Source organism: Convolutriloba macropyga, chromosome 3 (assembly GCF_964194025.1).
Source record: "Convolutriloba macropyga chromosome 3, txConMacr16.3, whole genome shotgun sequence".
NCBI classification, from domain to species: domain Eukaryota; kingdom Metazoa; phylum Xenacoelomorpha; order Acoela; family Convolutidae; genus Convolutriloba; species Convolutriloba macropyga.
This window is the reverse complement of record NC_134470.1, coordinates 31,065,168-31,092,198: the sequence shown is the minus strand read 5'-3', so window position 1 is coordinate 31,092,198 and position 27,031 is coordinate 31,065,168. Positions and strand designations below refer to the sequence as shown.

The window sequence follows — 27,031 nt, the reverse complement described above, 5'->3', positions numbered from 1 at the left end:
GGTAATTACTCAGAAAACCAAAGAAAAGGATTGAAAAGGTTGAAAATTTTGCACAATTATTTTCAAATGCTTAAAGGGTACGTTCCAACAATCAACTTGAGAAACTTTCCAAATTTTCTTTGGCTCAATCAGTGAAGTTCACAGTTGTAGGCGCTGAACATTTTTTTAACTGAACAAAACTGACTAACCTCGGGCGAATTGCACTCAAACGACCGGCGAGCAGTTGGCTTCTTCAGTAGCTAGCCACCGTTTGGTGAGGCTAGCTTTAGCTTAACTGAAGGGCCGTGATGTGAGGGTAATAGATGATGACAACACGCCACATAGCAGCAGCTGAAAAGCGGCATCAACAAAAGAGTTAAGGAAAGCGAGAGAGAAAGAGATAGTGTGCGAGAGATCAACTGTGAACGAGAAAAATAAAAATCCAAATCAACAGAGAGGGAGAGTGAGCTAGGAATATTTTTCCGGGTGAGATTCGACTCCGCAACTTATTGTTCTCTAGCCTTGTTAGGAATTAAGTAAAGAAAAAACAGAGTACTAAACTGAAACTAAAAATTTTCATATCGCAGTGAAAAAATGTTCAAAACCATTTGTTGTCTCTGGAGTTCTGTGATGTAACTTATCAAAAAGTTTAGACGGCCGGTAAATAGTTTCAGCCCTAAATAGTTTCACTAGCTCATAAAGATCCATAAAGATGGAACATCACAATAATTTTTCGGAAATTTGAAAAAAAATTAATTCTTATCAAAAAATTTCCAAAACTCGGGATATAATTCGATGCGTAAATCGATGAAAGAATTCAAAATCCAATCTTTTGAAACAGTGAGTGAGGTAAGTCAGAAGTCAAACGTGAAAATCGTGATTTATGTAAAACGAAAACGTGATCAAAAGGTAAAGCGAATTAAAAAACATAGCAGGACAAGTCCTGACGAACAATTCAAAAAATTTATTTTCAATGACTTAAAAATAACTAGACCTAGAACAGACTACGAGTGAAAAGGTGAAAAGCATCTCTAAAAACAGATAAAAAATTTAAAACAAAATGTCAAAATGCTGCATGTGAACAAAAAAAACCACTAGTGACAAATGAAAATTTGGTACAAACGACAAACTAGGCCTACAATGAACTATTAATGGATTGGAGAACCATTTAGGAAAATCTGATCCAAAAAAATCTGAAAAATAAAACAAATCAAAGTGAAATTGCCGCATGTGAACGATAAACCACAAGCGAGAATGCAAATTTTGGTTCAAACACAGTTTTCTCATTCTACTTTAAAATTAGGGGGAAAAAATGTCACGCCGCAAAAAAAACTCGCTTTTTTAGCTGCACTTCCTAACCAAAATCAATACTCCAATTTGACTTCAAAAATCATGAAAATGTGTGACCAGATCTTAAAAGACACCTCAATACAATTCAAATTCTTTGAAATGTAAAAAAGGAGAGCGCCTAAATAATTGCCGTTTGAGAGGCTGACGGCGGGTATTAAAAGCCCTAAATTAACTCTACATTTCACTTTTGTTCAACAGCTAGTCCTAAACTTTTCTTCACGTGCGGCATTTCACTTTACATTCTGTGAAAAGAGAAGTCAACGATTTAAAAAATTAACGTAAACGAATACCACTGAGCGAATTATTCTAAAACGACTGGCAAGCATTTCGCTTCGGTAGTGGCGAGCTGGGGCTTAGGTGGTGTTGGGGGATTGGTGGTGTCAAACTTAAGATTAAGAATCACCGTTCACGCAATGAAATTGTCTTCTCAAAACAGTTTTAAGAGAACTTAATGACCTGCGATTGCTACCTGTTGATCCCGTCTTTGCTGACGAAAATTCAAATAGAAGAGGCGAATAATCGGTCAAGCAAAAAATCTCCTTAAAAAGACCACAGGATTAATATAATTGTTGCAAACTTCGTTTGACATCAATTAACCACTATTACTGCTCTTCGACTTGCAATAGCACGGCAATAAAAGCCGCTGCAAGACCAGCGCGACTAGAAAACAGAAAACCATGACGCCCGATCACGTCAGTTCCAATATAATGAAATCACTTTCAGCGCACTAAATTTGACTTTTATTATTAAACTGCCAATTAAGTTAAGTTTCTGTGAACTCCAAATGAGATCAACATAACACTCAGAAATCAATTATTCGAGCTCGAAAAGCCAAATAAAAAGGTTAAAACATAGCCGACAGATTGCCGGAAAACAGCCGCCGTTGACGCGCTTGATGCACATCAGGATTGAAACAAAAAGAACAAAAGAGACAAATTGACCACCAACTTTCTTCTATTTTTTTTCAGGGTCAAAAAGTGTTCAAATTCGGCGTGCAGTTTCGGTTGGATTCTAAAACTATACTTAATTCAGCTTCTAAGTTGAAAACTAATAAGCTTAATACCAATGTAAGCTAGCAGACACTCTTATGAACTTTGATAACCTAATTCTCAATGGCTTAATGATATGGCTTTAGCAGTTTATCCCGTCTCTTTTGATTTTGCTCTTTTGACCTTGACTGTATTCTCTATCTTGCGTTACACAATGAGGGAATGGATTCAAAAAATTCAGCTCAAACCGTGAGTGAGGCAAGTCAGAAGTCAAACATTAAGGTCGTGGCCTATTTAAAACCAAAAACGAGATCAAAAGAAAGCGAATTTAAAAAAGTAGAGCGCCTAAATAAGAGCCGGATGAGAGCCTTACGGCGGCTATTAAAAAGATAATCGACTAACGTCGCGCGAATTGCTCACACGACATTCCCAAAAATGACATTTTAACCATAAACTATGGCCTTTCCGGTAGCTTCATCACACTATGCAATTGAAGGACTACTAAACGCGTCTAAGGGCCTCTAATGAAACTCAATGACCGCTGTGCGCTGCCATTTTATCCCGTTTTCAGGACAAAAATTCAAATGGGCCAGACTAAAAGTCGGTCGAGCGAGAAATCAAACAAAAAAGACCGAAAGAACAAATACAATTGCTATAAACTTCGTTTGAGAGCAATTAAATACAAAGAAAAACCAAATCAATAACAAAGCTGAAAAAGTGTATTACTACGTTGCGATCAAATCAACTGCTGACAAAAAAGTTCAATGCACAAAATTTTTACTCGGAAAATAGTGTCGAACTGACAAAAAACACAAAGGGTGATTACTCAGAAAACCAAAGAAAGGGAATGAAAAGGTTGAAAATTTTGCACAATTATCTTCAAATGCTTAAAGGGTACGTTCCAACAATTAACTTTAGAAAACTTTCGAAATTTTCTTTGGCTCAAGCAGTGAAGCTCACAGTTGTATGCACTGAACAACACTTTTCAATCATATTTCGCATGTTCAAAACCATTTGCTGTCTCTGGAGTTCTGTCATGTAACCCATCAGCAAGTTTTGTCGGCCAGTATTGATCTTTAAACTGAGAAAAGGACAAAAACATTCAAAAATTTTATCAAAATCTTGCTAAAATTCGTGATGTTAAAATCTTCAGAATCAATTCATTGTCTCAAACGACTATCGAGTATCCCTTTCTCAAGCCCTAAATATTTTTACTGGCTCAAAGATCTATAAATATTGAACAGCACAATTTTTTAGAAAATTTGAAAAAAATTTAATTCTTATCATAAAATTGCCAAAACTCGAGATATTATAAAGATGATAACCATTCCGTTAACACTAGAAACTATAGTGCAGCCTATTATCGAACCTCGGAGGAAATCTCTGGGCCCTTGTTACCGGAAAAAAATCAAAAAAATTCAAAAACTCGCAAACTTTTAAATTGCTCAAACTCGTGAATTCAAAATCTTGAAAAACATTCCATTACATCTAGAAACTATGCTGCAACCTATTAAGAAACCCTAGAGGAGATTCCTTGGCTCTTGAGGCTGGAAAAACCTTGAAAAAATGACAAACAATTTCAAAACCTATATGTTTTGGATTACCAAAACATATAGCTCTTAAAAAGGTAATAAAAAGTTCTTATGTCTTGCAAAAGAACTTTCTCAAGTTTAACCAGCCTCAAATTCAGACTCAGCCAACAAAAAACTCCAAAAATGACGTAAAAACACGAAAAATTGACATTTTGGGCTCAAAGACTCCTTAAAAAGACTTTTTAACCATAATCTAGAGCCTGCCCGGTAGCTTCATCACACTAAGCACTTAAAGGACTATTAAACGCGGCTAAGGGCCTCTAATGAAACTTAATGACCGCTGGGCGCTTCCTGTTTATCCCGTTTTTAAGGACGAAAAGTCAAATGGGTCAGACGAAGAATCGGTCAAGCGAAGAATCGCATAAAAAAGACCAACAGGACTAATATAATTGCTACAAACTTCGTTTGAGAGCAATCAAAAAAGACAAGAAAATTGTTCGTCAGAAGAATAGCATAAAACAATCCGAAATGACTAAAATTTGTTTGAGAGCTATTTAAGACATTAAGGGGCATACACACAAAACACAAACACACACACACACACACACACACACACACACACACACACACACAAACACACAGACACACGCGTCGTACACACGTACATGTGCACACACACACGCACACGCGCGCTTACACAAACACTAACACACACAGCTACAGAAAATGCCTCGAACTTCATTGCGTAGTAATAAATTCGCCTAAACAATGCCACTCGCAGTAATCTGCAGATTAATATTTTGAATATGCGTAGAATCGAATGTTAGGTATTGTCAGCCCCATTCACGTGGTTGTCGAATAGAGATTAAAGATCACTTTGTACAGACCTTTACTCATGAGAAGCTCTTTGATTTTGTTGCCTTTGATCTTGCCCAGCACTCCAGCGTACAATCTGTTCATTAGTCTAGGCACCATTGGGAAATATGTAGGGTGTAGTGCCTGTGCATCCTCCAGTAATTGTTTGACATCTCCTCTGAAGTATCCCACTTTTGCACCACAGCAGAACATTGCACCCTGTAACCAATCAAAATCAAGATATCATTGTATCTGTTCCCAGTAGCCATTCATCAGTAAAACCACAATTAGAAATAGCCGGCAAGTTGCTGGAAAATAACCGACGTTGACCGCACTGACCGAGGTTAGGATTAAAAAAGCGAAAATAACTCAAAAAAATAAAAATTGTCTAATTTTTTATATGTGTCAAAAAGTTTTATCAGTTTCTATAAATTCAACAAATATGGTGAATTCAACTTCTATATCGGAGGACAAAAAACTTCAAAAAATACTAACATCAATTAGCAGTGGACTCATATATGTTGAAAAAACCTTAGTCGCCTGAGGGACTTAGTGCCCTGCCTTGCGCCCAAGTGCTGGGCACGAGGCCCCAGGAGGACTAAGATTTTGTTCTAATGTATTTAGAGTACCAAAGGGTACGATAGTGTTGAATTTTATTTGAAATTAAACTTAAGAGTTCAATTTTGCAGATTAAGTTTTCATCAATTTTTCCAAAATTTTTAAATATTTTTCTGCAATTTCAAATCATTTTTTCTCGAACTCATCATCACTATCAAAATCTTTCGACCCAATAGACGTTTTTGGCGCAACTTTAAGATCAGAGACAGCAATATCGCCAGATAAATCCATATTTCCGCCACTAATAAGTTGTATATTGTTCGCTTTTTCAATATTATAAATCGACTTGTTTGAACATTGAACGGGCTCCTCATTAGATTTAGATTTTTGTTCATATAAATGACTGCCGGTCGTGATAAAGACATCTGATTTCACATCTGCTTAGACCGATTGTAATCTTGTAAGGACGTGCTGCTGCGGTGACCAGTATTTTTTTAATTCCAATTTCTGTGAACTTTTGCTCCATCATGGTTGAAAACTGTAGTTGCTCTCAGTGAACGACCTTTTCAACGTGTTGACAAATCCCAGCCAGCATTACGGCAATACTCATCCTATTATTGATAGTTTTTTTTCCCCTATTGGAGCATTGTAATACCAGCAGCACTGCCAAATTTTGGGTTAGGGCGGCAGTAGAAGTCCCTGTAAGCCTAACAGGAAAAATTGGGCCTCCCTTTGGATATATTTCTACGTTTTGGGTAATAATTAATCGCGTAGTAACCCTTGAAAATTTTCCTAATAAAAATTTAATTCGTAATAAATAACTTTTCTTCATTACCTATACCCTTAAACTGGATCTGACACTCTGCACCATGACAACAGTCTCTAAGCTCCAGACGTGACCTCAAAGCAAAATGTTTACCGACCAAGAAATATACTGTTTCTAAATAAAGTCTGGATTGTGATCGCCAAGAACTTTTTTCTCGAACAACTTCTCTTCCATGTTTTCTGTTATAATTTCCGCTTGGACCTTTGGTTGCTGATAACCGTTAGCCGTACTTTTATTTTTGAGCTCATCATTAACGTAGCAACGAAGTCGTGAGAATTCTTCATCTTCATATATCTTTATTCCGCAATTCAATTCCCTGGCCATGTTTATCAAGTGCAACATATAATTGAGGGTTGGTGGAGGATATACTGAGCCATTGGTTTTCCGAACCTCGCTAAAAAACTTAGACACGTAGTCGTTAACATTAGGTTGGCAATTTCGTAGGAGCATGCTGACGTCACACTTGATCAATTCTGGTTCATTTTCATGTTAACATGATCTCCATTTGTTCCAAGCCCTGCAAACCCATTAAAAATTCTTTTTTGTTTTCTCAGTGCTCATTGATGGTTTAATATCGTCAAACAATTCATTTCCCTCCAAATTAGCATCTGAGTCGTCGTTTTCCATGTCTACGACGGAACACGACGTTTCGTTTATTTATTATTTCAATTTTAATTCTTCGAGATAGGCTGAAACCATGAAGACAAGGTAAAAAGTTGTGAGAAGCTTTAACATATGAGTTGAAAAAACCATTATTTATGTTATTTTGGAGCCGATTATTTATGTTCATTTCAAGTTTTAAAAGTTACATTTCTAACTAAGTCTATTTTGTACACTATAGGACACTACATTTAGGAGAAGAAAATTAGACTTTCACTTCTTTAAGTCTAATTTCAATCTTTCAAAATAGGCTTTCTGCTTCTAAGTTGTAGTGACCGATGAAAGCGTACCCTGCACCAAACCTTTGAACATTAAGGCTCAGTGCCTGTGCTTTATTGGTTAATCCCGTTTCTTTTTTTCGCTTTTTGACTTCGGAAAAAAAATTTTGCTTGAATTCTAATTTCCACCCAGTTGAAACATATTCACTCAAACTAAGCGAACAACACATTGAACAATCACCGCATACTTAAACATAAACGACTAACGACGGGCGAATTCCTCTCAAACGACGAGTTGGCGTTTTCAGTATCTAGCGGAGCAGCTTAGGGAGGCTAGCTGTAGCTTAATTGATGGGAGGAGATTGTGGGCGAGCGCTCTGGGTTTAAGGTGGAATGAGATGGAGTGGGAGGGGAGGGTGAAAAGGGAGGAAGAAGTACGGAGTTTAGGATAAGGGCAGGGGTTAAAGGTGTTTCACAATCTTAAGAACCACTCTTCATATTATAAAAATATCTCTCAACATGCTTCATGGACTCACATTTAGAGACGGATGAGCCGTGAGACTCTGAGAGAACTTGAGGCACATCAGGCTTTAGCTGTTTATCCCGTTTTTGAAAGTACAACAGGTCAAAAGAAAGCCGGTCAAAGCAAAGAATCGCATAAACAAAGACGACATCAAAATTTCAAAATTATTTTCTTTCAAACTTCGTTTGAAAGTAAATAATTTTGAGTTAATAACAGCAAAAATAACAAGCTAAAAGCAAAATCTAATTGAAAGGGGAAACGCAAAAAAGTTTTGTCACAACTTGCTGGAACAACTATTGGCAGAATCACAAGCGATAAATAATTTTTCAAACAATAACCGACCAACCAACAAACCAAGTAACTTCGAAAAGCCAACGCGGACTTCACAACAATTTGCCTAAAAAACATTTCGAAATTCTGCTCTATCAGTGAACCGCACACTTAAGTAACACAAACAGAACAACAATTACAAAACGGAACAAGATATAAACCTTAAAAAGCTGTGTCTATTAACTAAAAATGTATCTATTATTTGATGCTAGAATAATATATCTTATTATAGAAAAATGTATCTAATATTTGGTGTATATGTCCCGGTAAAATCTCAAAAATCAATTGGTAGCATTACCGATTGAATAGCTATGGATTAAATAGTGAACGAGAAATGACAGCAAAAAACAGAAAATAAATGCAAATACCATATGAAAGTGGGCCGCGCCAAAAGTCGATTTAGACTAAATCCAATTTTTTAAAAAACGCATCTCAAACTTAATATCGATAAACCGAAAGATCACCAAAATCAATAGAATGACAAAATCCATTAAAAAAACGCTTCAAAAAATTGAATTTTACATGAACTGCTAAAAGGATCAAACAGGCAAAAACAGCTCTGAAAGTCTAAATATTTGCTTCAAATCGTCAAAAATGCTTTCAAACTTACTATTATAATATTACCTACCATTATTATTATTATTATTATTGACACAAAGAGCTCTGGCTGAAAAATTTAAAGCTAAAAAACTATTGAGACACAAAATTGGGACAGTCTTTGAGACACGCAAGTTTGGCCGAAAAAGTCAAACTAAAAAAATTGGTTAGAAAAGGCTGCACTTAATGTCAAGGCAAATTGTTCATTTAGAGCAAAAAATACTGAAACCTACTTTTTCTGCTAGCTCCTAGCACCATGAGTGAACAATAACAACTTTAAACAATCCCTCTGACTTTTGTTCAGCATATTCACATAAAAGATCTTTCCATGTGCGGCATTTGACTTCCTCCAATACAAATTCTCTCAAAAAAGAAATCACAGATTGAAAAATTGATCATCATTACTCAATCTCTTGAACGTTTAGCGTTAGGGGTAACAAGAAATGGGACTCTAAATCGCCAGATTGAGTGTGGAATGAGAAAATAACCACGAACTTACCCCTAAACAAAACAAACGAAAGTCCGGCCAAAGACTCTAACGATTGGCGAGCAGTTGAACTTGTCATTAGATAGCTGCACGGCTTCGGAAGGAAGGCTTTAGCTTAATTGATTGGAGTTGTGAAGCAAGAGTGGGGGTGTGAGCTCGGGCAAGGGGCGAGTGTTCCGGCTTACAGCTGGAAAAAAGGGAAGCGGCGGAAGGGCGATACTGTTTGGGGGGACGGGGTAAAGATGGACGAGAAAGTAAGGGGATAAAGTGGGGTTAAACGGCGTCAAACTCTGTCAATTTGAGACAATGACAGTAAAATTAACATGCAAAAAGCCAAATCAAGTGCAAAAAAATATTCATCAAACGACCGCCAACCGATAGAAATAAAGAGGGAAAGGGAAAAGGTGAAAATTTACAAACTAACTACGGAACCAACTGAGCCAACGCGGTACTTACCAATTGTTCTAAAAAACTTGCAAAACTTTTACTCAATCAGTTAACCACCCAATTCCTTTCAGAGACAGAATCACAAAAACTAAACCACATACAAAATTGGAAACCACAAATGTATGTATCGTTTATCTGAGTCAAAACAGCTGCCCTGTATAACCGTGAAATGTCAATTTGCGGTAGCATTACCTGTAGGAGGCCTTTGGTTAAAATAGTGAACAAGAGAAACGACTGCAAAAAGCGTAGGAGCGGATGATGGGCAAAAAAACTTGGAACATGGCGCGGGCCGAATTCCGTTAAAATTAATTCCATTTTTACCAAACACACCTCAAACAAACATCCGCCAAAACGAAAAACCACTGAACGAGAAATGACAGCAAAAAACAGAGGATAAATGCAAATAACAGATAAAAGTGGGCCGTTCCAAAAGTCTATTTAGATTAATTCCACTTTTTTTAAAAAAAAACGCATCTCAAACATAATATCGATAAACCGAAAGATCGACAAAGTCCATCAAAGAAACGCTTCGAAAAATTGAATTTTACACGAACTGCTAAAAGGATAAAACAGGCAAAAACAGCTCTGAAAGTCTAAATATTTGCTTCAAGTCGTCAAAAATGCTTTCAAACGTACTTTTATAATATTATATATTATTATTGTTATTATTGACACAAACATATCTGGCTGAAAAAGTTAAAGGTAAAAAAACGATTGAGACACAAAATTGGAACAATCTTTGAGACACGCAAGTTTGGCCGAAAAAGTCAAACTAAAAAAATCGGTTAGAAAAGGCTGCACTTGATATCATACTGAAATCTACTTTTTCCTGCTAGCTCTTAGCACCATGAATGAACAATAACAACTCTAAACTCTCCCTCTGATTTCCACTTTTGTTCAGCATATTCACAAAACTGATTTTTTAATGTGCGGCATTTGACTTTCTCCAATACAAATTCTCTCAAAAAAGAAATCACAGATTGAAAAATAGATCATCATTACTCAATCTCTTGAATCGTTAAAAGGGATTCAAGCGTTAGGGTAACAAGAAAAGGGTAACAAGAAATGGGCTCTAAATCACCAGATGGAGTGTGGAATGAGAAAATAACCACGTACTTACCCCTAAAGAAAACAAACGAAAGTCCGGCCAAAGGCTCTAACGATTGGCGAGCAGTTGAACTTGCAATTAGATAGCTGCACGGCTTAGGAAGGAGAGCATTAGCTTAATTGATGGGAGTTGTGAGGCAAGAGTGGGGGTGTGAGCTCGGGCAAGGGGCGAGTGTTCCGGCTTACAGGTGGAAAAAGGGGAAGCGGCGGAAGGGCGACACTGTTGGGGAGGAGGGGGTGAAGATGGACGAGGAAGCAAAGGGATAGAGTGGGGTTAAACGGCGTCAAACTCTCAGAACCAATCCTCATATCATCAAATTACATCTCTTAAACTGCTTCGGATAATCACAAATTTAGCGACTGGTCAGCAACAAGGCTCTAAGATAACTTTATGCCCTCCAAGCTTTAACTCATTATCCTGTTTTTGACGACTGAAATGGCTCAGACGAAAAATCGGTGAAGCAAACATTCGCATAATTGATACAATTTTTGAGCGAAACCAATCAATTTGAGACAATAACAGTAAAAATAACATGCAAATCTGGTAGAAGCTGTTAGAAAACGAAAACCGCGAAAAAACCATTGGCAGAAGAACGTGCAAAGAAAAAATATTCATTCAACAAACGACCGCCAACCGATAGAAATAAAGAAGGAAAGGGAAAAGCAAGGTGAAACTTTACAAACTAACTACGGAACCAACTAAGCCAAAGCGGTACTTACCAAGTACCGCTAAAAAACGTTCTAAAAAACGTGCAAACTTCTGCTCAATCAGTTAACCACCCAATTACTTTCAGAGACAGAACTGAAGAACAATCACAAAAACGAAACCACATACAAAATTGGAAACCACAAATGTAAGTATCGTTTATTTGAGTCAAAACAGCTGCCCTGTATAACCGTGATATATCAATTTGCGGTAGCATTACCTGTAGGAGGCCTTTGGTTTAAATAGTGAACAAGAGAAACGACTGCAAAGAGCGTAAGAGCGGAGGATGGGCAAAATACTTGGAAAATGAAAATGGCCCGGGCCCAATTCCGTTAAAATAATTCCATTTTTTAATAAACACACCTCAAACTAACATCCGTCAAAACGAAAGACCACTGAATCCAACAGAACAAAAAACTCAACTAAAAATTGTGCTATAAAATTGAAGCTCACAAAAAATGCTAAAAAGCATCCAACAAGTAAAAACAACTATTAACGATTGACATTTGCTACCAATGTCCAGAAATGTTACCAAACGTACAGTTACCAGCAAAAATAATTGCCAAACAACTCTGGCCCAACTCAAATAATTGATTGGAAAAAGCTGCACGTGATAAAAGCAAATCAATTACCAGACAAAATTGCAAGCCTACTTTTTTTGCCTCTGAGATAACCAAGAATGCAAAAACCACTCTAGACTCTCCCTGGGATTTTGACTTAAGTTCAGCATATTGAAACGCATACTTTTTTTCATGTGCAGCATTTCATTTCTAAAACAAATTCTCTCAATATAGAAGTCAACGATTAAAATATTGATCACCATTACCCACTCTGGAGTCGTTACAAAGGGGGCTCGAATGATTGCCGTTTGAACGATTGGCGATCAGTTGAGTTTGTCAGTGGACAGCTGCAAGGCTGAGGAATGATGGCTTTAGCGCAAACGATGGGAGTTGCTTATTATAGAAAGATGTATCTATTATTTGGCGTAAATGTCCCGTAATAACTTCAAAAATTAATTGGTAGCATAACATGTTGAACTGCTCTAGACTAAATAGTGAACGAGAAATGACAGCAAAAAAGCAGAGAATATATGCAAATAACAGTTGAAAGTAGGCCGCGCCAAAAGTCGATTTAGATTAACTCCATTATTGTTTTTAAAAAAACGCACCTAAAACTTAATATCGATAAACTGAAAGATCACCAAAATCAATAGAATGACAAAATCCATTAAAAACGCTTCGAAAAATTGAATTTTACATGAACTGCTAAAAGGATCAAACAGGCAAAAACAGCTCTGAAAGTCTAAATATTTGCTTCAAATATTCAAAAATGCTTCCAAACGTACTTTATAATATTATATATTATTATTGTTATTATTGATACAAATATATCCGGCTGAAAAAGTTAAGGTAAAAAAAACGATTGAGACAAAATTGGGACAGTCTTTGAGACACACAAGTTTGGTCAGAAGAGTCCAACTAAAAAAATCGGTAAGAAAAGCCTTTTCTTACCGATTTTTTTTGTTCATTTAGAGCAAAAATTACTGAAATCTACTGTTCCTGCTACCTCTTAGCACCATAGATGAACAATTACAACTCTAAACCCTCACTCCGTTCAACATATTCACATAAATGGTTTTTCCATGTGCGGCATTTCACTTCCTCCGAAAACCGAAAAAAATATCTCCAGGAACAAATCAAAGATTAGAAAGTTGATCATCATTAATCACTCTCTTGAATCAAGCGTTAGGGGTATCAAGAAATGGGGCTCTAAATCGCCAGATGGAGTGTGGAATGAGAAAATAACCGTGTACTTACCCCTAAACAAAACAAACGAAAGTCCGGCCAAAGGCTCTATCGATCGTGAGCAGTTGAACTTCTCAATAGATAGCCGCACGGCTTAGGAAGGCCAGCTTTAGCTTAATTAATGGGAATTTGAGGCAAAAGTGGGGGTGTGAGCTCGTCCAAGGGGCGAGTGTTCCGGCTTACAGTTGGAAAAATGTGTGGCGGCGGAAAGGCGAGATGGACGAGAAAGTAGGGGGGAGGGGTTAAAAGGCGTCAAACTCTCAGAATCAACCCTCATGTCCTAAAAATATATCTCTTAAACTGCTCCGGTTAATCACAAAATTAGCCACTGGTCAGCAACAAGGCTCTAAGATAACTTTATGCCCTCCAAGCATTAACTCTTTATCCCGTTTTTGACAACTCTAACGGCTCAGACGAGAAATCGGCCAAGCAAACATTCGCATAAAGGCGGGGCACTTCCATAACTTTGAGTACAAACTTCGTACAAACTTTGAGAGAAACCAATCACATTGAGACAATAACAGTAAAATTAACATGCGAAATGCCAAATTTTGTAGAGGCTGTTAGAAAACAAAATCTATCACAGCTTGCGACTTCGAAGAAACCATCGGCAGAACAACATGCAAAGAAATAATGTTCATTCAACAAACGGCCGCAACCAATAGAAAAAAAAGGGAAAGGGAAAAGGCAGGTGAAAAATTACGAACTAACTACGAAACCAACCAAGCAAACGCGGTACTTCCCAATTTTTTTAAAAAACGTGCAAAAATTTCTGCTCGATCAGTTAACCACAAATTCTTTTCAGAAACAGCACTGAAGAACAATTACAAAAACGAAACCACATAAAAACTTGGAAACCATAAATGTATGTATCATTTATATGCCAAATCTGGTAGCTGTTAAAAAACGAAAATTTTTTATGACATCTTGCGACTTCGAAGAAACCATCGACAGAACAGCATGCAAAGAAATAATGTTCATTCAACAAAAGGCCGCAACCGATTGAAATAAAGAAGGAAAGGGAAAGGAAGGTGAAAACTTACAAAATAACTACGGAAACAACTAAACCAAAGCGGTACTTACCAATTGTTCTAAAGAATGTGCAAAAAAATTTCTGCTCGATCAGTTAACCACCAATTCTTTTCAGAAACAGCACTGAAGAACAATTACAAAAACGAAACCACATAAAAACTTGGAAACCACAAATGTATGTATCATTTATATGCCAAAACTGGCAGAAGCTGTTAAAAAACGAAAATCTTTCATCACAACTTGCGACTTCGAAGAAACCATCGGCAGAACAACATGCAAAGAAATAATGTTCATTCAACAAACGGCCGCAACCAATAGAAAAAAAAGGGAAAGGGAAAAGGCAGGTGAAAAATTACGAACTAACTACGAAACCAACCAAGCAAACGCGGTACTTCCCAATTTTTTTAAAAACGTGCAAAAATTTCTGCTCGATCAGTTAACCACAAATTCTTTTCAGAAACAGCACTGAAGAACAATTACAAAAACGAAACCACATAAAAACTTGGAAACCATAAATGTATGTATCATTTATATGCCAAATCTGGTAGCTGTTAAAAAACGAAAATTTTTTATCACATCTTGCGACTTCGAAGAAACCATCGGCAGAACAGCATGCAAAGAAATAATGTTCATTCAACAAAAGGCCGCAACCGATTGAAATAAAGAAGGAAAGGGAAAAGGAAGGTGAAAACTTACAAAATAACTACGGAAACAACTAAACCAAAGCGGTACTTACCAATTGTTCTAAAGAATGTGCAAAAAAACTTTTGCTCGATCAGTTAACCACCCAATTCTTTTCAGAGACAGCCTGAAGAACAATAACAAAAACGAAGCCTAATAAAAACTTGGAAACCACAAATGTATGTATCATTTATGTGAGTGAAAACTGCTGCCATGTATAACCTTGAAATATCATTTTGCGGTAGCATTACCTGTAGGAGGCCATTGGATTAAATAGTGAACAAGAGAAACAACTACAAAAAGCTTAAAAGCGGAGGATAGGCAAAAAAACCTGAACATGAAAATGCACCGGGCCAACTTCCGTTAAATAAAATTATAGAAAGATGTATCTATTATTTGGTGTAAATGTCCCGGTATAACTTCAAAAACAAATTGGTACCATAACCGGTTGAACTGCTCTGGAATAAATAGTGAACGAGAAATGACAGCAAAAAATCAGAGGATAAATGCAAATAACAGTTGAAAGTGGGCCGTGCCAAAAGTCGATTTAGATTAACTCCATTATTGTTTTTACAAAAACGCACCTAAAACTTAATATCGATAAACCAAAATAACACCAAAATCAATAGAATGACAAAGTCCGTCAAAAACCCTTCGAAAAATTGATTTTTTTAATGAACTGCTAACAAGATCCAACAGGCAAAAACAGCTCTGAAAGTCTAAATATTTGCTTCAAATTGTCAAAAATGCTTCCAAACGTACTATTATAAAATTATATATTATTATTGTCGTTACTGACACAAACATATCTGGCTGAAAAAGTTAAAGGCAAAAAAACGATTGAGACACAAAATTGTGAGAGTCTTTGAGACACACAAGTTGGGCCGAAGAAGTCAAACTAAAAAAATCGGTTAGAAAAGGCTGCACTCGATATCAAAGCAAATTGTTCATTTAAAGCAAAAATTACTGAAACCTACTTTTCCTGCTACCTCTTAGCACCATGAATGAACAATAACAACTCTAAACTCTCCCTCTGATTTCGATTATTATTCAGCATATTCATATAAAAGATTTTTCCGTGTGCGGCATTTCACTTCCTCCAATACAAATTCTCTAAAAAGAAATCACAGATTGAAAAATTGATCATCATTACTCAATCTCTTGAATCGTTAAAAGGGGTTCAAGCGTTAGGCGTAACAAGAAATGGGGCTCTAAATCAACAGATGGAGTGTGGAACGAGAAAATAACCACGTACTTACCCCTAAACAAAACAAACGAAAGTCCGTCCAAAAGGCTCTAACGATTGGCGAGCAGTTGAACTTGCCATTAGATAGCAGCACGGCTTAGGAAGGCCAGCTCTAGCTTAATTAATGGGAGTTGTGAGGCAAAAGTGGGGGTGTGAGCTCGGGCAAGGTGCGAGTGTTCCGGCTTCCAGGTGGAAAAAAGGGAAACGGCGGAAGGGCGACACTGTTTGGGGGGGGGGGGGGGTTAAAGTTGGACGAGGAAGTAAGGGGATATAGTGGGGTTTAACGGCGTCAAACTCTCAGAACCAATCCTCATATCATCAAATTATATTTCTTAAACTGCTTCAGTTAATCACAAAATTAGCAAATGGTCAGCAACAAGGCTCTACGATAACTTTATGCCCCCCAGGCTTTAACTCTTTATCCCGTTTTTGACAACTCAAACAGCTCAGACGAGAAACCGGCCAAGCAAACAGCATAAAGGCCGGGGCACTTCCATAAATGATACAAACTTTGAGAGAAACCAATCAATTTGAGACAATAACAGTAAAATTAACATGCGACAAACCAAATCAGGCAGAGGAACGTGCAAAGAAAAAAATGTTCATTCAACAAACGACCACTAAACGATAGAAATAAAGAAGGAAAGGGAAAAGGAAGGTGAAAACTTCCAAAATAACTACGGAAACAACTAAACCAAAGCGGTACTTACCAATTGTTCTAAAGAATGTGCAAAAAAACTTTTGCTCGATCAGTTAACCACCCAATTCTTTTCAGAGACAGCCTGAAGAACAATAACAAAAACGAAGCCTAATAAAAACGTGGAAACCACAAATGTATGTATCATTTATTTGAGTGAAAACTGATGCCCTGTATAACCTTTGAAATGTCAATTTGCGGTAGCATTACCTGTAGGAGGCCTTTGGTTTAAATAGTGAACAAGAGAAACGACTGTAAAATGCGTAAAAGCCGAGGATGGGCAAAAAACTTGGAACATGAAAATGGCCCAGGCCAAATTCCAATAAAATGAATTGCATTTTTTAACACCTCAAACTGACAACGGCCAAAACGAAAGACCACTGAAAACCAACAGAACAACAAACTCAAATAAAAAAATGTGCTATAAAATTGAAACTTACGAAAACTGCTAAAAAGCGTCCAAGAGGTAAAACCAACTACAAACGATTGACATTTGCTACCAATGGCCAGAAATGCTTCCAAACGCACTGTTACTAGCAAAAATAATTGACAAACAATTCTGGCTGAACTAAAATAATTGATTGGAAAAAGCTGCACGTGATAAAAGCAATTCAATTACCAGACAAAATTACAAGCCTACTTTTTCTGCTACCTCTGAGATAACCATGAAAGCAAAATAATCAATCTAGACTCCCCCTGGGATTTTGACTTAAGTTCAGCATATTCAAGTGAATGCTTCTTTCATGTGCAGCATTTCATTTCCTAAAACAAATTCTCTCAAAATAGAAGTCAACGATTAAAATATTGATCACCATTACCCACTCTTGAGTTGTTACAAAGGGAGTCGAATGATTGCCGATTGAAGGATTGGCGATCAGTTGAATTTGTCAGTGGACAGGTGCAAGGCTTAGGAAGGATAGCTTCAGCGCAAATGATGGGAGCGCAAAAGGTGTATCTATTATTTGGTGTAAATGACCCGGTAAAATCTCAAAAATCGATTGGGAGCATTACCGCTTGAGTAGCTCTGGATTAAATCGTGAAGGAGAAATGACAGCAAAAAAGCAGAGGATATATGCAAATAACAGTTGAAAGTGTGCCGTGCCAAAAGTCGATTTAGACTAATTCCATTTTTCTTAAAAAAACGTACCTCAAACTTAATATCGATAAACCGAAAGATCACCAAATTCATAGAACGACAAAGTCCACCAAAAACGCTACAAAAAATTGAACTTTTGCTTGAACGGCTAAAAGGATCCAACGGGCAAAAACAGCTCTGCAAGTCTTAAATATTTGCTTCAAATTGTCAAAAATGCTTCTTAACGTACTATTATAATAAAATTATTATTATTATTATCGTTATTATTAATATTCTTATTAATATTATTGACACAAACAGCTCTGGCTGAGGTAGTTAAAGATAAAAAACGATAGAGAAATAAAATTGGGACAGTCTTTGAGACACACAAGTTTGGTCGAAAGAGTAAAACTAAAAAAATTGGTTAGAAAAGGCTGCACTCGATATCAAAGCAAATTGTTCATTTGAAGCAAAAATTACTGAAACCTACTTTTCCTGCTACCTCTTAGCACCATGAATGAACAATAACAACTCTAAACGCTCCCTCTGATTTCGATTATTATTCAGCATATTCATATAAAAGATTTTTCCGTGTGCGGCATTTCACTTCCTCCAATACAAATTCTCTAAAAATAAATCACAGATTGAAAAATAGATCATCATTACTCAATCTCTTGAATCGTTAAAAGGGATTCAAGCGTTAGGGTAACAAGAAAAGGGTAACAAGAAATGGGCTCTAAATCACCAGATGGAGTGTGGAATGAGAAAATAACCACGTACTTACCCCTAAAGAAAACAAACGAAAGTCCGGCCAAAGGCTCTAACGATTGGCGAGCAGTTGAACTTGCAATTAGATAGCTGCACGGCTTAGGAAGGAGAGCATTAGCTTAATTGATGGGAGTTGTGAGGCAAGAGTGGGGGTGTGAGCTCGGGCAAGGGGCGAGTGTTCCGGCTTACAGGTGGAAAAAGGGGAAGCGGCGGAAGGGCGACACTGTTGGGGAGGAGGGGGTGAAGATGGACGAGGAAGCAAAGGGATAGAGTGGGGTTAAACGGCGTCAAACTCTAAGAACCAATCCTCATATCATCAAATTACATCTCTTAAACTGCTTCGGATAACTACAAATTTAGCGACTGGTCAGCAACAAGGCTCTAAGATAACTTTATGCCCTCCATGTTTTAACTCTATATCCCGTTTTTGATGACTCGATGACGAAAAATCGGTCAAGCAAATATTCGCATAAAGTCCGGGGCACTTCCATAATTGATACAAACTTTGAGAGAAACCAATCAATTTGAGACAATAATAGTAAAATTAACCAGCGAAAAGACAGATCTGGTAGAAGCTGTTAAAAAAAAACGAAAATCTTTTATCACAACTTGCGATTCGAAAAAACAATTGGCAGAAGAACGTGCAAAGAAATAATATTCATCCAATAAATGACCGCAACCGATAGAAATAAAGAAGGAAAGGGAAAAGGAAGGCGGAAAAATTACAAACTAACTGCGAAACCAACCAAGCTAACGCGGTACGTACCAATTGTTCTATAAAACGTGCAAAAACTTCTCGATCAGTTAACCCCCCAATTCCTTTCAGAGACAGCACTGAAGAACAGTTACAAAAACGAAACCACATAAGAACTCGGAAGCCACCAATGTATGTATCATTTATTTGAGTGACAACTGTTGCCCTGTATAACCTTGAAATGTCATTTTGCGGTAGCATTACCTGTAGGAGGCCTTTGGATTAAATTGTGAATAAAAGGAACGACTGCAAAAAAACTTGAATAAAAGGAACGACTGCGGAGGATAGGCAAAAAACTAGAACATATTGAAATGGTCCGGGCCAAATTCCCTTAAAATGAAATCCATTTTTTAACGAACACACATCAGACTAACATCCGCCAATACGAAAAACCACTGAAACCAACAAAACAACAAGCTCGAATAAAAACTATGTGCCATAATATAAAAGATTACAAAAACTGCTTAAAAGAGTCCAACAGGTAAAACCAACTACAAACGATTGACATTTGCTACCAATGGCCAGAAATGCTTCCAAACGCACTGTTACCAGCAAAAATAATTGACAAACAACTCTGGCTGAACTAAAATAATTGATTGGAAAAAGCTGCACGTGATAAAAGCAATTCAATTACCAGACAAAATTACAAGCCTACTTTTTCTGCTACCTTTGAGATAACCATGAAAGCAAAATAATCAATCTAGACTCCCCCTGGGATTTTGACTTAAGTTCAGCATATTCAAGTGAATGCTTTTTCATGTGCAGCATTTCATTTCCTAAAACAAATTCTCTCAAAATAGAAGTCAACGATTAAAATATTGATGACCAGTACCCACTGTTGAGTCGTTACAAACGAGGTCGAATGATTGCTCTAACGATTGGCCACCAATTGACTTTGTCAGTGGACAGCTGCAAGGCTTAGGAAAGATAGCTTTACCGCGAATGATGGGAGTTGTGAGACAAGAGTAGGGGTGAGAGCTCGGGTTACAGATGCAGGGATGTAGCTGCAGGAGGACAATGATTTTGGGGGTTATAAGGACATAAGTGGAGGGATAAAGTGGGCTAACGGGCGTCATACTCAGATCCAAACTTTACAGCATGAAAATATGGCTCCTAAACTGCTTCCATGAATCGCATACTGTTCAGCCATAAGGCTCCAAGATAACTTATCTGTTCATCCTGTTTTTGAATGCGACCACTAAAACGGGTCAAACGAAAAATCGGTCAAGCAAAAATTTGAATAAAGACCGCGGCACTTCTATAATTGATACAAACTTTGAAATAAATTAATCATTTTGAGACAATAACAGTAGAATTAACATGCGAAAAGCCATATCAAGTAGAAGTTGTTACAAACCGAATTATTGTCCGAGCTCGCGACTCCAAAACAACTAGTGGTAGAAAAACGTGGAAAGAAATAGAATTCATTCAAAAACCGACCACCAACAAAGAAAAACAAAACATTAGTAGAATTAAAGAAAAAAAGGAAGATAAAAATTACAAAACTAACTACAAATTCCAACGCAATACTCCAAAACAATTGCGCTAAAACATTCAAGAGAACATCAGCAGTAAACCATCAAACTCCATTCATACCACTGAAGAATAAATACAAAGGCGAAACCACATGAAAACCTGGAAACGACCAACGTATCATTTCTTTGAATGAAAACTGCCCTGCAGAAACTTGAAATGTCATTTTTCGGTAGCATTACTTTTAGAAGACCTTTGGATTAATTGGCGAACAAGAGAAATGACTGCAAAAAGCTGAAAAACAAAAAATAGGCAAAAAAAACTCAAAGCACATGAAAATGGCCCGAGCCAAAAACCGGTAAAATTAAATCTATTTTATAACTAAAAACCGCTAAAAAGCGTCCAACAGGTAAAACCAACAATTAACAGTTGCTTCAAATGGTCAAAAAAGCTTGCAAACAAACTTATCACCAAAAAAATGAAAAGACTGGATGAAAAAGTTGAAACTGAAAAAATCTATTTAAAAAAGCTGCACTGGAGGTCAAAGCAAATCGTTCAATTAGAAACCTACTTTTCCTGCTACCTCTTAGCACCATGAATGCACAATAACAACTCTCCCAGTGATATTCTTTCAATAACCCACCACCAACTGTACCAGTGATATTCTTTCAATAACCAACCACCAACTGATAGAAAAACGGAAAACAATGATAAAATTAAAGAAAAAAAAGGAAATAAAATAAAAATTACAAAACTAACTACGAAAATCCAACGCAGTACTTTAAAACAATTGCGCTAAAAACATTCAGAAAAACTCCAGCAGTAAACCATCAAACTCCTTTCAGAGCAATGAAAAACAATTACAAAGGCAAAAACAAAAAACCTGGAAACAATCAACGTATTCATTTGAGTGAACACTTCCCTGTAATGATCTGAAATGTTAATTTTCGGTAGCATTACTTGTAGAAGACCTTTGGACTAAATAGTGAAGAGAAATGACTGCAAAAAGCTTAAAAGCGAAGGATAGGAAAACAAAACTCAAACACATGGAAATGGCCCGAGCAGAAAAACCGTTAAAATTAACTCCTTTTATTACAAACCAAGCTCAAACTAACATCGATCAAACCAAAAGATCAACGAAACCAACAGAAAACAAATTCAAATAAAAAACTCGAAAATGCTATAAAATTGAAGTTTACAAAAACAGCTAAAAATCGTCCAACAGGTAAAACCAACGATTAACATTTGCTTCAGTCAAAAATGCCTGCAAACACACTGTTACCAGCAAAAACAAATGACAAAGAACTGGCTGGAAAAGTTAAAACTAAAAAAAATGATTTAAAAAAGCTGCGCTTGAGTTCAAAGCAAAATCGTTCAATTAGAAACCTACTTTTCCTGCTACCTCTTAGCAGCATGAATGAACAATAACAACTCTCCCAGTGATATCGATTTTTTTCAGCAAAAAATTATAGAAGATTGATCACCATTAACCAACCTTGAGTCGTTAAAAGGGGGTCAATCGTTAGGCGTATCAAGATATGGGGGCTCTAAAGGGGCAGGTGGAGTGTGGAATGAGGAAACAACCACGTACTTACCCTAAACAAAACCAACTCAAGTCCAGCCAATTGCTCTAACGATTGGCGAGCAACTGACCTTGTCATTAGATAGCTGCACGGCTTAGGAAGGCCAGCTTCAGCTTAATTGATGGGCGTCGAGAAAGGAGTGGGGATGTGAGCTCGGTCTGTGAAGGGGTAATGGCGGGAAGGCGATGTTGTTGTTGTGGGGGGGGGAGGTTAAAAGAAGATTAGGAAGTGGAGGATAACGGTGATGAAGCGTTAATGGGCGTTAAACTCTCAGAACCAAACTTCATAAAATTATATCTCTTATAAACTGATTCGGTTAATCGCAAACTTAGCAACTGGTTTACCTGTTATCCCGTTTTCAACAATTCAAACGGGTCAGAAGAACAATCGGTCAAGCAAACATTTCCCTAAAGATGCAGCACTTTTGTAAATTATATAAACTTTGGGAGAAACTAATCATTTTGAGACGAGAACAATAAAATTATTATGCTAAATGCCAAATCTGGCAGAAACTGTTAAAACCAAAAAAACCGTCCCAACCCACAACTCCAAAAGAACTATTGGCAGTAGAACGTGCAAAGAAACAGTATTCTTTCAAAAGCCGACCAAAAAGACCACCAACTGATAGAAAAACAGAAAACATTGGTAGAATTAAAGAAAAAAGGAAGATATAAATTACAAAACTAACAAATTCCAACGCAGTACTCCAAAAAAATTGCGCTAAAACATTTAAGAAAACACCAGCAGTAAACCATGAAACTCCTTTCAGGCGAAAACACAAAAACCTGAAACGACCAACGTATCATTTCTTTGAGTGAAAACTGTCCTGTATAAACTTGAAGCCAATTTTCGGTAGCATTACCTGTAGAAGACCTTTGGATTAATTAGTGAACAAGAGAAAAGACTGCAAAAAGCTTAAAAGCGAAGGATAGGCAACCAAAACTCAAACATGAAAAAGGCCCGAGTCAAAAACCGTTAAAATTAACTACATTTTATTACAAACAAAGATCAAACTAACCACGTACTTACCCTTAACAAAAACCAACTAAACTCCAGCCAATTGCTCTAACGATTGGCGAGCAACTGACCTTGTCATTAGATAGCTGCAAGGCTTAGGAAAGCCAGTGTCAGCTTAATTGATGGGCGTCGAGGCAGTAGTGGGGGTGTGAGCTCGGGCGTTGGACGAATGCTCCGGTTTACAGGTGGAAAAAGTGGTAGCGGCAGGAGGGCGATGCTGTTGTGCCGACATATCACAGCCTGGTTCCCGAGCTTTACGTCGGCCTGGTTCTTCATTGAGTCCGATTGTCTAATGATCTAATTAATTAGTCGGTCGGACGTTCAAAGGACTGTAATTATATTTAGTTGATTGAAGTTAAGAAAATCCTTGGTGATAAACTATATTCAATCTCGTGCTAAACCTTGAAGGCTCCAACCAGTAGCTAGTATTGTTGCTAACTTCTCATCAAGTAAGCTCAACTAACCTAAAACTCGCAAGATCTTAATATCAAGAAAAACTTAGCAAAAAAGACTTAAGTTTTCAAATTTTAATCCGATCTGAGAGTCAACAGCTCTTGGTAACAGTTTCTAATGGTTCTAAATACAAAATAGCTTCATTATTCAGTTAAAAAAAACAATCAAATAGTTATCATTTATAACATCATCGCTACATGTTTCTGATCGGTTAATCACGAAAATGATTTCGTTCATTGTTTTAGTAAATGTCAAATTACTGCATTATTTACTTTTATTAAAATAAGCACGGATGGTTTTTAAGTTGCTTTAAATGCCTCAAATGTACAGTATTTAATCTTTAATAAACACCTAAAGTATCATAAAATAAACAACTTAAGAAATTTAACAAACAAACAAAATATCAAAAAAAAGCCAATTTTGCACCATATAGGTGCTAGTAGCCACATTTGTGGATCGGATGCGATAACGTTAGTTGGGTCTACGAATAGCTTAGAGGTTACCTTTAGCGTTTTTTTCATTTTCCAAAGTTATTTCGCTGTCTGATGGCTTTTGTAGCTGATATGTGGCCCCGACAACCTGTTTATCCCATTATTGAAAAATCAAACGGGTCAGAGGAACAATCGGTCATGCAAACATTTTCCTAAAGACGCGGCACTTTTATAAATTATACAAAACTTGAGAGAAACTAATCATTTTGAGTCAAGAACAGTAAAATTAACATGCTAAATGGCAAATTTAGCAGAAACTGTTAAAACCAAAAAAAATCGTCACAACCCGCGACGCCAAAACAACTGTTGGCAGAAGAACGTGCAAAGAAATAGTATTCTTTCAATAACCCACCAGCAACTGATAGAAAAACAGAAAACGTTGATAAAACTAAAGAAAATAAGGGAAGAAATATAAAAATTACAAAAATAACTACGAAATTTCAACGCAGTACTTGAAAACAATTGCGCTAAAAACATGCAGAAAACTCCAGCAGTAAACCATTAAACTCCTTTCAGTTCAAACTCCTCACAGGAAAAAACCTGGAAACAATCAACGTATTCACTTAAGTGAACACTTCCCTGTATTGACCTGAAAGGTCATTTTTCGGTAGCATTACTTTTAGAAGACCTTTGGATTAATTAGTGAACAAGAGAAATGACTGCAAGACGCTTAAAAACGAAGGATAGGCAAAAAAACTCAAACATATGAAAATGGCCCGAGCCAAAAACCAATAATATTACCACCATTTTATAACAAACAAACCTCAAACTAACTTCGAGCAAATCGAAAGATCAACGAAACCAACAGAAAATATTCTTAAAAAAACTCTTAAACGCTATAAAACTGAAGGTTACAAAAACTGCTAAAAAGCGTCCAACAGGTAAAACCAACTTTTGACATTTGCTTCAAATGGTCAAAAATGCCTGCAAACACACTGTTGCCAGCAAAAATAAATGACAAAGAACTGGCTGGAAAAGTTAAAACTAAAAAAAATGATTTAAAAAAGCTGCACTTGAGGTCAAAGCAAATCGTTCAATTAGAAACCTACTTTTCCTGCTACCTCTTAGCACCATGAAAGAACAATAACAACTCTCCCAGTGATATCGATTTTTTTCAGCAAAAAAATATAGAAGATTGATCACCATTAACCACTCTTGAGTCGTTAAAAGGGGGTCAATCGTTAGGGGTATCAGGATATGGGGGCTCTAAAAGGGCAGGTGGAGTGTGGAATGATGAAACAACCACGTAATTACCCTAAACAAAACCAACTCAAGTCCAGCCAATTGCTCTAATGATTGGCGAGCAGCTGACCTTGTCATTAGATAGCTGCACGTCTTAGGAAGGCCAGCTTCAGCTTAATTGATGGGCGTAGAGGCAGGAGTGGGGGTGTGAGCTCGGTCGATGAAGGGGTAACGGCGGGAAGGCGATGTTGTTGTTGTGGGGGGAGGTTAACAGAAGATTAGGAAGTGGAGGATAACGGTGATGAAGCGTTAATGGACGTTAAACTCTCAGAACCAAACTTCATATCATAAAATTATATCTCATAACATAAACTGATTCGGTTAATCGCAAACTTAGCAACTGGTTTACCTGTTTATCCCGTTTTCAATAATTCAGACGGGTAAGAGGAAACAATCAGTCAAGCAAACATTTTCCTAAAGATGCAGCACTTTTGTAAATTATATAAACTTTGGGAGAAACTAATCATTTTGAGACGAGAACAATAAAATTATTATGCTAAATGCCAAATCTGGCAGAAACTGTTAAAACCAAAACAAACCGTCCCAACCCACAACTCCAAAACAAGTATTGGCAGTAGAACGTGCAAAGAAACAGTATTATTTCAAAAGCCGATCACCAACTGATAGAAAAACAGAAAACATTGGTAGAATTAAAGAAAAAAGGAAGATATAAATTACAAAACTAACAAATTCCAACGCAGTACTCCAAAACAATTGCGCTAAAACATTTAAAACACCAGCAGTAAACCATGAACCTTCTTTCAGAGCACTGAAGAATAATTACAAAGGCGAAAACACAAAAAAACCTGGAAACGACCCACGTATCATTTCTTTGAGTGAAAACTGCCCTGTATAAACTTGAAGCCAATTTTTGGTAGCATTACCTGTACAAGACCTTTGGATTAATAACAAGAGAAATGACTGCAAAAAGCTTAAAAGCGAAGGATAGGCAACCAAAACTCAAACACATGTAAAAGGCGTTAAAATTAACTCCATTTTATTACTAACAAAGATCAAACTAACCAAGTACTTACCCTAAACAAAAACCAACTAAAGTCCAGCCAATTGCTCTAACGATTGGCGAGCAACTGACCTTGTCATTAGATAGCTGCAAGGCTTAGGAAGGCCAGTTTCAGCTTAATTGATGGGCGTCGAGGCAGTAGTGGGGGTGTGAGCTCTGGCGTTGGACGAATGCTCCGGTTTACAGGTGCGGCGGGAGCGCAATGTTGTTGTGCCGATATATCACAGCCTGGTTCCCAAGCTTTACGTCGGCCTGGTTCTTCATTGAATCCGATTGTCTAATGATCTAATTAATTAGTCGGTCGGACGTTCAAAGGACTGTAATTATATTTAGTTGATTGAAGTTAAGAAAATCCTTGGTGATAAACTATATTCAATCTCGTGCTAAAGTTCGAAGGCTCCAACCAGTAGCTAGTATTGTTGCAAACTTCTCATCAAGTAAGCTCAACTAACCTAAAATTCGCAAGATCTTAATATCAAGAAAAACTTAGCAAAAAAGACTTAAGTTTTCAAATTTTAATCCGATCTGA

At 37.0% G+C, this 27,031-nt stretch overlaps 1 protein-coding gene across 2 annotated transcripts in view; it reads right to left on the bottom strand.

The window, feature by feature from the left end:
- LOC142336150 (long-chain-fatty-acid--CoA ligase 5-like) overlaps positions 1–27,031 on the bottom strand; it is a 141,249-nt gene that overhangs the window by 40,513 nt on the left and 73,705 nt on the right. For both annotated transcript variants that reach the window (XM_075384747.1, XM_075384748.1), the window contains exon 5: positions 4,738–4,924. In XM_075384747.1, coding sequence (XP_075240862.1) covers positions 4,738–4,924 — 187 coding nt within the window. The remainder of the gene's footprint in view (positions 1–4,737; positions 4,925–27,031) is intronic.